This window comes from Rhamphochromis longiceps, linkage group LG15 (assembly GCF_057381845.1).
Source record: "Rhamphochromis longiceps isolate RC_006_pf linkage group LG15, R_longiceps_female_GT1.1, whole genome shotgun sequence".
Classification (NCBI taxonomy): Eukaryota; Metazoa; Chordata; class Actinopteri; order Cichliformes; family Cichlidae; genus Rhamphochromis; species Rhamphochromis longiceps.
The window spans coordinates 35,396,992-35,409,276 of NC_140571.1; the positions used below are offsets into that span (position 1 = coordinate 35,396,992).

General features: G+C 42.8%; 1 protein-coding gene across 3 annotated transcripts in view; it reads left to right on the forward strand.

Annotated features, from left to right (window-relative positions):
- Positions 1-12,285, forward strand: part of mdn1 (midasin AAA ATPase 1) — a 59,866-nt gene that overhangs the window by 43,245 nt on the left and 4,336 nt on the right. For 2 of the 3 annotated variants that reach the window (XM_085381593.1, XM_085381592.1), the window contains exons 68-95: positions 478-572; positions 694-818; positions 1,118-1,270; positions 1,458-1,567; positions 1,684-1,757; positions 2,215-2,398; positions 2,484-2,631; positions 4,039-4,185; positions 4,281-4,407; positions 4,809-4,914; positions 5,040-5,155; positions 5,363-5,767; positions 5,855-6,081; positions 6,166-6,303; positions 6,810-7,000; positions 7,186-7,347; positions 7,429-7,563; positions 7,649-7,784; positions 7,888-8,066; positions 8,221-8,352; positions 8,531-8,675; positions 8,890-9,188; positions 9,290-9,445; positions 10,657-10,758; positions 10,839-11,037; positions 11,144-11,314; positions 11,427-11,584; positions 11,885-11,980. In XM_085381593.1, coding sequence (XP_085237719.1) covers positions 478-572; positions 694-818; positions 1,118-1,270; positions 1,458-1,567; positions 1,684-1,757; positions 2,215-2,398; positions 2,484-2,631; positions 4,039-4,185; positions 4,281-4,407; positions 4,809-4,914; positions 5,040-5,155; positions 5,363-5,767; positions 5,855-6,081; positions 6,166-6,303; positions 6,810-7,000; positions 7,186-7,347; positions 7,429-7,563; positions 7,649-7,784; positions 7,888-8,066; positions 8,221-8,352; positions 8,531-8,675; positions 8,890-9,188; positions 9,290-9,445; positions 10,657-10,758; positions 10,839-11,037; positions 11,144-11,314; positions 11,427-11,584; positions 11,885-11,980 — 4,416 coding nt within the window. The remainder of the gene's footprint in view (positions 1-477; positions 573-693; positions 819-1,117; positions 1,271-1,457; positions 1,568-1,683; positions 1,758-2,214; positions 2,399-2,483; positions 2,632-4,038; positions 4,186-4,280; positions 4,408-4,808; positions 4,915-5,039; positions 5,156-5,362; positions 5,768-5,854; positions 6,082-6,165; positions 6,304-6,809; positions 7,001-7,185; positions 7,348-7,428; positions 7,564-7,648; positions 7,785-7,887; positions 8,067-8,220; positions 8,353-8,530; positions 8,676-8,889; positions 9,189-9,289; positions 9,446-10,656; positions 10,759-10,838; positions 11,038-11,143; positions 11,315-11,426; positions 11,585-11,884; positions 11,981-12,285) is intronic. The other variant, XM_085381594.1, reaches the window with a different exon arrangement.

Here is a 12,285-nt window from a genome sequence, read left to right on the forward strand (position 1 = left end):
ATAGAGATATATATATAGATATATAGAGATATATATATAGATATATAGATATATAGAGATATATAGATATATAGAGATCTCTCTAGAGAGATAGATAGATATATCTCTATCTATCTATCTATCTCTCTAGAGAGATATATGAGGCTGAGAGGTAGCGCTGGCATCCACCAGTATTTTTGATATTGCAGTGAATTTCTTTTTATAACTGCTCTTTGTCACCCACCATTTTTTTTTTTTTTAATTATTTTTCTTACGGTCTGATGACCTTTCATTTTTACCCCTCTGTCTGTCAGCACATTTCATTTGTAACTTGACACAGCCGCTCCTTTTTTTTTTTGTAAACATATAGCAATAATTTTGCTACATACTTTAGTAAACGAGGCCCATCAATAGCAGACATTGGGTCATCCAAATGAGCCTATTGTACAGGGCTCATCTATTTCTGTTTTCTTTGATTTTCCTTGCTCCCCTCATTAGGACTGGGAGAATAACGCCAGCCGTTCAGTGTCTCTGCGGAAGGAACTGGAACCCGTCACACAGCTCATTATTCAGTGGCGCAAGCTGGAGCTCAGGTAAGACAAAGATGAATAAATCCATTCACTTGTTACTTTTTGGATATAAACCAATCACTAACTAGCTCATAAATTAAGCACTGTGATAAGGAGCTTTTTAACTCTGGTTTTTGTGTTGTAGTTGTTGGTCGCGCAGTCTTGACAATGCAATGAAGCGTCACACAGAGAAGTCCACCAAACACTGGTTCTCTGTCTACCAGCTGCTGGAGCGATACCTAGAGGAACAGAGGACGGAGACTTGTACAGGTACAAGCTAACAAATCTGTGTGTGCTGATTCAGTGTGGTGGTCTTATTAAAGGTGTTAATTAATTAAAAATTAATATAATAAAATAAAAATAAATCTTCTGGGGGGGGTGAATATCAGATTAAAGGTGTAAATTTTATCAGCTGAAGGGAAGCGAGGATCTATCTCTGCTTCTCTGTCTGTATTTCTGTGAGATGCAAACTGCAGAAAATACTGGTGCATTTAACTTCAAACTTTCAAATTTAAAGCACAAGGAAATAAAGGATGCCAAGAGATATTTATTATTGTCTTCCTCTCCAGCTGAAGGGGTAGAACACCTTTCCCTGTCTTCAGTGTCCTCCACCCTTCAGGCCTTTCTGGAGGGCTCCACCCTGGGGGAGTTCCACACTCGTCTGAACATGTTGCTCACATTCCACTGCCACCTCCTGCTGGTCCCCCCGCAGTCCGGGCAAGGTCAGCTATCACTGCTGTTTCCTGTACACTACACATTCAGACCTGCTTACTGGACCAGCACTGAAACGGCCTTTTGCTGAAATTTCGAAATCACACATTTCACATCACCGTGGACTTTGTTTTTATCTCAGGTGTCATTTAACATGTACTTGAGTTTATTCTGACACAGTACTGCTTGCTTTTACAGAGCCTTTGTCCAGTCTTCTCTGGAACCTGTACAAATACTACAATCAGTTTTCTCAAGGCATTCAAACCAAAATTACTCAACACAGGCAGACCATTGAAAAGGACCTCAAGGTATATCCCTATAAATCTTATCAAACTCTTAACACTTATTCAAACTTGCCTCTGAATCTCTGAACTTCACTGCAAAGTTTTCTGTCATTGTCTTACATATGAATTTGTATTCTTAGGACTTTGTCAAGATCTGCAAATGGAATGATGTCAATTTTTGGTCCATCAAACAGTCAGTGGAGAAGACCCATCGGTATGTGGCCGGCATTTGTTTCACAGTTAGCTTCCAGGTTCAGGTGTCTAGTTTCAGTTTCATTTTTACTGTTTAAATAATAGCTTCCAAGAAGTTGGAAGGTTCAGTATTCCAGTAGACACAACAATGTGAATTGATTCGTGTGGACATCCTAAATCAGTATGAACAAGAGTCGCCTCATCTGGCTGTTAAGCAGTGTTATCTAGATTAATAAAATTAAACACATTTGATACATATTTTTATTACAGTTTTTTAAGTTTTGTTTTTTTTTTAAGTGCAAATGTTAGTGGGGTCTTATTTATTTGGTTGACTAAAATGTTTGTTGCACCAGATTTTAATTTTAGTTTTAGTTGACCACAATGATCTTGACCTGTAGCAAGTCAAGATAGTTGAGCCTCAGCCAAGTGTAACAATATATAAATGACTGCTTTAATGGTAATCACCTTATGATTTTCAGTACACTCTTCAAGTTTATCAAGCAGTTTGAAGAGGCTTTGAATGGTCCGAGTATTCCTGCTCTGGTGGAGCAGGGAAGCGGCGCGAGCTTGGACAGTGTGGACGCTAACCCACAGGAAATACCCATCCACAGAGTTCACCAGTTGCTAAAGAGCACCCTGCCTTTAAAGTGCAGGATTCTACAGGTACAGATCTCACAGAACACACAGTGTCTTTAATTTTCTCTTTCAACATTTTTTTTAATCACTCAACTATGTTTTTATATTTTAGACTGATGGAGAAGAAGAAGAAGGATTCAAAGCTTCTTCTCTACAAATATCTCTGCCTGTACTGTCCAGGAAGATGAAGAAGATGTGCATCCAGCTGCTGAAGAAAAACCCTGTCCCTGAGCTGGCTGAAGACTTGGACTGCTTCACTGGTGAGAAAGCTACTGCTGGATAGTTAAAATCACAGTTGAAATAATTCAGTTATGTTGTTGGACTCGACACCATCCTGTGACTGTCCTGACATTAGAGTATAGATTACTGAAGCCTACTACTGCAGGCTACAACTGCAGTCATGTAAGCACTCTATGAAGTCCTTTGAAAAACGACAAAAAAGTACATCTAATTGGATAAATTGTGGAAACACCTTAAGCAGCAAGAACCTTGACGAGTAGCCGTTTTCAGTTGGACTACTATTCTCTCAAAATGTTGTGGAGGAATTTTGGTGCAGTTCATCAAGGTTGGTGGGTTTATTTATGCACAGCTGTCTTAAGGATTGAAGTCTGGATTTTAACTAAACCAACAACCACCAGAATCATTATTCTGTAGATTGGTGCTGTGCTTGGAGTCACTGTTATGTTGCATGGCTCGGATACGTTTAGTTTTCACCAAACATGGTTTGGCAACTTTGCAGAGATGAGCCGTGCTTACATATTATTTCTTCCAAGCAACTTATACGATTCCCTTCTTGTTGTGTTTTTTTTTTTTTATTGTTTGTTTTGTTTTGGGGTTTTTTGTAGGCACTTTTATACTCTAATAGTGTCTTCATTTCATTGTCCTTCCCTTGTCTGGCAACCCCCAACCTTCCGATTAGTACATTAGCTCTGCGTTCTGAGTTACAGCCACCACATTGACCTCGGGATCTTAGGATGTTGTTTTCTGGGAAAAATATGACATTGTGTTAACATACACCTGAATATTCTTGTAAATGCCTGAGTGCTTCACATGCTCCATATTTTTGTTTTGTTACACACTTATTCCAAAATGGATTAAATTCATTATTGATCTCTAAAATTCAGTACACAATACCTCATAATAACAAAGTGGGGAAAAGATTAGCTTGAAATTAGTGAGGATAAAAGATACCTCAGGCAGCAGAAGAGGAGCAGTCAGGAACCATCATGGAAGGTCAGGCTTCAGCACTGCACGCACCACCATTAGAACAGAAAGGCTAGAATGAACTTTGTTAAAAAAAAAAAAATTAAAAAACGTCTAAAAAACATTGATTGGACAGATGAAACCAAGATTAACCTCTACTAGAATGATGGCAAGAAAAATGTATGGAGAAGGCATGGAGCAGCTCATGATCTAAAGCACACCACATCATCTGTAAAACACGGCAGAGACAGTGTGATGGCTTGGACGTGCATGGCTGCCAGTGACAGTGGAACACTAGTGTTTATTGATGATGTGACAGAAAAAGCCAAACAAATGCTGAGGTGTTCAGACATACTGTCTGCTCAAATCCAGCTAAATGGACTGTGTGTGTGTGTGAACCTTTATTTATATATACTGTAAATGTAAAAAAAAAAAAAAATCTTTATAAATATTTTTTCTTTCAGGCGAGGTCATCAGCAACTTGCGGGACCTGCAGAGCCTCACAATAAACACATCAGCAGATAAAGACAAGCAGAAAGCTGAGATAAAGCACATCCTACAGCAGAAACAGAGGGCATTGTCTGACCTGTTCAAGATGCTCACAGAAATAGGTCGGTTCCCCACACTGACTTACATTTTCAATTAACTTCTATACTTTTTTTTTTAAATAGAATTAATTTTTTTTTCTGTATGATTGGCTTTTAAGGTCTGTCGTACCGCAAAGGCCTAATATGGAACAGGACAGCATATGCAGAGAAGGCTCTGTACATGCAGCCGCTGGAGATGACGACCGCTCTCTCAGCTGTCAAGACTCAGGAGAATGCAGAGAGCATGTAATTAGAACTTATTTACAGAGGCCTTGTTCTGAATCAGTGCCTCGTGCGCTGCATGAGGGTTAATCTTTCTGTCATGCAACAGTGCTTTTATTTTGAAGTTCTTAAAACAAACACAGAAGTAAGCCACAATATTAATGTAGATTTTAATATTTCAGTAGTTACCTCAACATTAAACGAATTACACTCCAACACTCAAGAACGGATGTAATCGTGAAGTGTGTGGATGGATTCTATCAAACAAGCAACACATGTAGCTAGCTATTGCTTTACAGAACAGATGGCCAGTGACATACTGCACAATGAAGAGATTAAAAGGCCAACTACAGCGTCGCCTGTAATTGTGTGGACATGCTCTGGTTTTGCAGTGAGACACTGTTTTCTCTTTTTTCCTATTGTAGGTTGTTTGCTGAGTTGCTGACAGCATGGGACGGCTGTCAGAAGTACTTCTATCAGTCTTGGGCCAGGAACACTGCCCTGCAGACTGCTTTGCAGCACGCTGCTAAGGTGCGACATGCACAACTTACACTTGTACCTATGAACTAGATGAAAATCAAGCATCACAATGAGGAACTTAAAGTTTAGCATGTGTTATCTTCATTGTGATGCATGTGTGTCAATGTTTGCTGTAGGAGCTGGGTCTGGGGAATGTAGAGCGATGCAGGGGTTTCTCCTCTCACCTCTTCAAGCTGCTCCTCAAACAGAGGCGACGGCTGGCCAAACTCATTGAACAATGGGTCCATCTCAGGTCAGTACGCTAGTATAACATTATATGTCAAAGTGTAGGTTTGCTTTTAGAAGTAAAGGCTGCTGTGGCACAGGTGCATCACAGGCTATTCAGTCAGAACACCATTACTATTTCTTTTTAGATTTATGTTTTATATCAAACTAAAAAAATAAGATGTTGCCATGGAAACTTTGCAGCATCTAACTTAATTGTTATCACTTCACCCAGGAGGCTAACTGACAATGTCCAGGGCATCAAGGCCTACCTACAAAGCCAGAGTGAGGAGCCAGGCTGCACCCTCCCACCCCAAGCCTCTCTCCAGGACTGGGTGAAGAGGGGCCAAGCGCTCGCAGCCCAGTGTAATACCCTTTTGCAGCAGCTGGCCTGGTTGCTGCACTGCTGCCCCGAAGACCTTCAGAAGGAGGAGGTGAGCAGCTGCAAGCAGCACACCCTGAGGTGTCCATCCCCACTGGCAGCGCAGCGACAACCCCCTGGCTGCTTGATGAGGAGGGGTGACGCTGCATGGTGCCAACTACATCAGCGTGTCACTACAATGCTGGAGCAGACGCAGAGCCTGAAGGTGGAGCTGGACTGTGCAGCACAGCCAATCTCTGATGGTGTTCTTCATACATGGTAAGACATTATTGTCTGGCGTTTTTCAAGTCTAACATTACAGCAACAAATACAAAACGGTTGCAACAGTACTGCTGTTTCCCACAGGAACTACTTTACCGAATGCTGTTCGGCCTTCAACCGTCTGGGAGCTATAGGGGCTCAGATGCCCATTGTGGAGCAGATCTTCACCTCAGATGTGTGTGTCGGCACTCCAGACAACCAACCAGCTGTAATCCAGAGTCTCCAGTATGTGAGAGGACAGGTGGAGGCCACCGTCACAGAATTCACCACGTGGAGGATTCATGTGCTCTCCCTGGGACACGATGACACAGGTCAAAGCACTGAGCAGCTGCACGAATAACTAACAGTGTTTCAGATGGGTCAGCAGTTCATGTTTTATTTTATTTCCCTTACAGATCACCAGCAAACCTTCTGTACGGAGTTCTCTGCTGAGCTTGAAGCAAACATCAACACATTGTTGTGTTCTGTCCAGACACTCGTGAAGAAACGGGAGAGAGTACAACAAAGGGAGCAGCATGGAGACACCAAGAGAGGTCAGAAGGTTGCATTCAAACCAGCAGTGGTAACCTAGGACCTGGTAAAATGTTGGATTGGTAGTCAGAAAGCATTATATTAGTTTAGTGCTTGACCCTAAAAGTAATGGGGTGCCTAACTGGATACTTACTGTAGATGTCATTAATCTTGGCCTCGTGTGACATAATAGTTGAGCAATGTGAGAATGAATTCAAATTTGTTTATATTTGTTTTTAAATGTATTTTTTAATGGACACTTGCTGGAATAATATAAACATGTTTATGTACATTTTTCAATATTAGAGCCCCGACTTGTGTTCAAGAGAGTGAGGTGGAGATGAGGGATGAGAGAGCAGTGGTGGATGGGGCAGTTATTCTAAGTGGTTTTAATTTATCCTGAGAATAAAATCCTTAGTAGGTCTTACAACCATGCCATTGGCATATGGCTGTTTCCAGCCAGTTCAAATGTATATACAGTGTTCATAATGCAATGATGGTTACCTCTTCCGTTTATGTATTATCTCAGAGGGTGCCAAAGAGGACAAGGAGGAGCCTCTGGAGGACCTGCTAAAGCCTGGTCACCTGACTCGCCTGCTGGAGGAGGAACTGGAGGCTGAGGTGGAGGCTCTGCGTGTGGGAGATGTTAGTACTGGGCTGGAGAGGCTTCTGTGCCACCTAAAGACACAAAGGGACTCCTCTCAGCCGCCACACTTCCAGGTACCAAGAACATCTGGAACTGTTCAGAGATGTGCTTTCAAAGTATAAGTTCATTATAGGTTAAATGAATTAAATATTAACCTGTGAATGGAAGTCTGAGTGCACTCAAATCTGTTTAGGTGCAATGAAAGGGCTTTTTTGTCTTCAGAATCTCTTCACCTTAACATGTTTCTGCTGACTTTTAGGAGGTAAACAGGGCGTGCAGGATGCTGGTTCGTCTGGAGCCTCTACTAGGAATTTACTCTGACCTTGTATGCTACTACCTGGCTGTGTCACTGGGAGCACATAGAAGCACAGGCAAACTTCTGTCTGTACTGGCCAGCATCTTCACTGAACTCGCTCAGAAGGTACTCACATGGTCCTATTTAAGAAATAATAATGCCATCAGTGTAATTTTAACTAAGCAGTTGATGTGGTGTCCCCTTCAGGGTTTCTGCCTGCCTCAGGAGCTTATGGCTGGAGATGGAGAAGGAGCAGAACAGTTTCACGATTATGAAGGTGGTGGTATAGGAGAGGGAAAGGGCACGAAAGATGTCAGCGACAAGATCGAGAATGAAGATCAGGTGATGAAAATACTGGCATCTAAGTAGTGTGAACTGTATGACTGTTTACTTTGACTCAAGTCTTCCTGCCCTTTGCTTCCTTTAGCTGGAGGACACCTTCAAGGAGGGGGAAGAAAAGACTGAACAGCATGAGAAAGAGGATATTAAGTCAGAAGACAATGCCGTTGAGATGTCAGAGGACTTTGATGGCCAGATGTGCGACGCTGATGAGAAAGAACCAGGTCAGTTAAGCTGGATAGCAGAGGAATCCCAAGCTGGTTCTATACAAGATAATTGGTAACCATGATTGAATTTTTTCTCTGCATTTCTTTGCTTGATCTGAAGGTGACGACGAGGAATCAGATAAAGAGGACGACGAAGAACTGGACAAAAAAATGGGTGACCTGGGTGAAGGCCAGACAGATACACTGGATGAAAAAATGTGGGGAGATGATGATGATGATGATGAGGGGGAGGAGGAAGGAAGTGACAAGGAGGAGGAGTCTGGTCAGGGCATGGATCAGGTATCTCCACAACATTAACACAATTTAAAAAGTACATATGACAGAGCAGTTTGCATCCAATCTTAAACCTTCATTTATATAAAGCAGCCACCAGAAAGCTTTAGTTAAAGTTTTCTCTGTGTAACATCATGAATGGTCATATGTTTTTTTTCAGGGTGAGTCTGAGTTGGTTGCCAAAGATGACAACCTGGATGCAGCAGACCCCAAAAAAGATCACAAGAACCAGGATGAAGACCAACAGATGGACGAAGAGGAGAAAGACATGATCAATGAACAAGGAGATGAGGTTTTTCTTCTCACCTAACTCCCATGATTTCCATTTTAATACGTGTCAAAAGTAAAATCGGTAATAGACAACAAACAGTCGTTAGGGCTTTGAACTGCAAATGTCGGTGTGAGCGAAGAACAGGATTTGCATGGATGGACAAGTGTGTCATGCTCTGTGTTTCTGTTATTTGTCCCAGAGAGAGTTTGATGAAAATGAAGTAGACCCCTACCAAGGTCAACAAGACAAGAGACCTGAGCCCGAGGCCATGGATCTGCCTGAGGAACTCGATCTGGACCAGGGTGACAAGGATGGAGAGGATAATGATGAGGGTGAAGGTGAAGGTGAAGCCTGCTGCTTAAATTATAGCTTTACTAACACAGTCGAGAAACACGCATGCTTTATTATCAGTGATGTCTTATGTGATGCTCAATTTTGGCTTTAGACTGGGTCATTGTAAGCAAGTAAGTGTAGTAAGTGTATTTGTAAAGAGCTTTTCACAGATGTAAAAGTCACAAATTGCTGAAAATGAATGATTCAATTTTTTTCCTTTTTCAGAGGATAATCCATTTAACATCGATGACAGAGGGATGGAAGCAGATCAGGATGAGGAGGAGGATGGTGAGAAAGATGGAGGAGAAAACGAGCAAGGAGCAGAGGAGCTGGACAAGGACCAAAATGGAGAAGAAAACAATGGGGAGCCTGAAACTGCAGAGGAGAAGGAGGGAGGAGAGGAAGCAGAAAAGGATGATTCGGCTGATAAAGATGAAGAAGAGAAGGACGAGGAAAGGGAGCGGGAGTCAGGAAGAGACGAGGACACGAAGACTTCATCAAATGAAAAAGGGCATGAGCCAAAGGTGTGCATGTTCAAAATAAGTACACCAATGCATGGCGTGAGCAACGGTATTGACTGATGTGACCTTTTTTTTTTTTTTTTTTTTTTTTAATGCGTATATAGGAGGAGGAGGAAGGTGGTGGTGAAGATGAGGAGCTGCCCGAGTGCGCTGAGAGGAAATGGCACGACACCGACGGTCAGACAGGAGAGGACAACATTCAAAGCGACACTGCTGTGGAGCTGGCAGGAGAAGCCTCGGAGAGAGACGAGGCCAAAGAGGTAACATTCAAATCTACACTGTGCTCCAGATACTCTGTGTGGGCTCGAAGTGACTCTGATTGATTATGAAGTGATTCACAGCGGAGTCTCCCGTGATCAGGAGCATATTTGATGGCCGCATATGACTGAATATCCTGATGCCTAGCCTATGTGAATTGTGAGTTAAATGACAGAGCGCTTTGTGTGTGACAGTTCTGAATGTGTACTTTTTTCCTTCAATACACAAAGAGTACAGAATAGGACAGAGTGTGACGATCTGTCTTTCTTCTGAATGAGAAAGTGGGAAGAGTGAAAGCACTGGTGAGACTCCCTTCTTTCTGATTGGTTGTTTGTGTGACAGAGAAGCTGTTACACAAACAAGTTGTCCACCCTTGAAGGGCCTTCTTGTGTGCCACAGTGCAGCTTGAGAGCCACACAAATGCTGACGTATTGTATTTTATAATATGTTCTGTGTGGAGCACAAGTTTTTCTTTTGTTACCCCAAAACACAATGCAGTGGATTCTTGATAGTACTTGGAGAGTCTCGTCTCTCCAGTCTAGAGGAGAGGGGGACTGAGAGAGGCCTGATGACCTGGGAACCTCAGGAGCCTTTGAACCATGAGGTAGGAGAGAGAGCTGACAGGGAATACTGGAGGCGTGCTAGGTTGAACACTTCTTTTTTCCTTCCCTGGGATGCGACGGCTCGTTCTTTGCAATAGTCACTGCAAGGGCCTCTGGGTTTTCTACCTCAACTTACCTGGCAGACTGTGGTCCTGGTCCTGGTCTTGTCTGCATCTTGGTCTCTCACACACTGCCTGACCTCACAGCAGCTGCTGTTGCTGCAAAGCCCACTCCTGGCACCTGGTGGGGTTGTGGGTAAGGGCATTTTGAAAGCTTCTCCCTCTCCATGGCTGCGCTGAAGAGGTCCAAATTTCTCTTTCTAGATATAGAATATAGATCCTAGATGTAGAGTTTTACTTGCACTTGTGAAAAACATTATTAACTGCTAATGGTTTCAGAAATTGTCCTGAAGGTGTATAGATGAAAAAGTGTCACTGTTTTGTATAGCAATTTACAGTAGATGATGGCATCCAAAAAAATTGCTTGGTTACTTTCACAGAGCGGTGAAGCCCTCCACACCAAACTTTAGCTGGGTTTGGTTTTTGTACACATGTATAAAATATGTCTGCCATGATTTTTGTATCTATATTTATGCTATTATGGTTTTACAGGAGCATGGCAGTGGAGCAGCTGACGCCAGCCAGTCTGAGGGCCACCAGTCAAAGCTGACAGCAACAATGGCTTCACACAGACAAACTCAGAGTCAGACTCAGGTGTGGCAAAATTCTCTGCCTCACCGCTGCTGTTCGGTGTCCCTTTATTCCTCTTAATTAAGTTTTTTTTTCCTTTCCAGAGCTTGAAGAGGAAACCTGGCCAAGCAGATAGTGAACGCTCTATAGGCGACTACAACAAGCCAGTCAACAAGCGCCTGCGCACAGTCGAAAGAAGCAAAGAGAGCCTCGAGAACAACAGGCAGAGCGACACCCAGCAGGTGTCAGACCTGTACGAGCACATTAAGCACGGAGACCAGAACTATGACACTCAGACATATGGTAGGTGATCACCTGGAAGCTGAGTCTGTGATGGTTTGGCTGGAGTTTAAACTAAGCCTTTCAAAGCAAGTACATAACTGTTGTTTGTTGGTGTGACTGCACCTAGATGTGGCCAGTGCAGAGCAGGAGAGCACAGCAGGGCCTCGGGGCCAGGATGAAGATGACAAAGAAGAGGATTTGTCCATGGAGACAGAGGACCAGGAGGTTGATCTGCAAGCGGCTGAGGTCCAGGAGCTGAAGCCTGAACAGCTGGACTCCTCAAAGGCTTCCCAGACAGGTGTCAAATTCTCTTCTTCTCCTGCTCGTTTTTTTTTTTTCATTTCAACAATTTTTAAGCTTCACATCTGAGAAGTTTAAAAAATCTCTTGACTAGTGTTGTTGTACTGCAGGTGTAGACCCTGGAGAGATGGAGGTCCAGAGGCAGGGAGAGGAGCAGGAGGACGAGAGGTGGAAAGAAAAACAACAAGCCGAAGAAGAAGAGCGAGCAAGCAGAAGCACAGACTCTACAATTCATGTTGTTCCTGAGCTGCTTCTGGACTCTGCGCAGGTACACAGTACGCTCTAAGGAGTTGCTGTCAAGTGTTGTAGAAGTGAACGTATTTGAAATTACTGTTAATTATTGATTATTGTTACATATAACTGAGTAATGTGGACAAAGAGATGATTTACAGTGATGTAAATAAGTGTAGGCCACATTACACTTGTGATTTTCGTACACTGACTGCCATAAAGAGTTAATTACATTTAAAAAAGTCACAAAGCCTTCAGTTCCACATCAGTTCATATCAGTTTAATGTTACACACGTGAAGATAACTCTGTATGTCTGTGTGTGCGCTTATGTGCCAGGAGAAAGCACAGAGGAGAGACCCAGAAGAAACAAGGAGGGAGATGGAGCTGCAGCTGGAGGCCTGGCACAAACTGGCCCCGGGGACTCAGGAGGAGGTGAGGGTGACCCGGGAGACTCAACCAAACATGTTCAACTGTGGCTGTCACGTAGGAAAGTGTGACTTGCACTGCTATTCTTCAGTTAACTGAAGAAGAGACTTGAGAAGTTTTGTCTTTTATACGTTTTTGTTGCATTTGTTGAAGAATGCTGACACAAACACACTGCAGATTCAAATATGTTTAAATAAAGGAAATCTGAATAAAAATGCTGTCCTTGTGAACATAACGAGGATCATGTGAAAGTTGGGAATATATTTGATGTATTTTCTAAAACACAAAGCTTCACTCAGGAGACGGTGGAA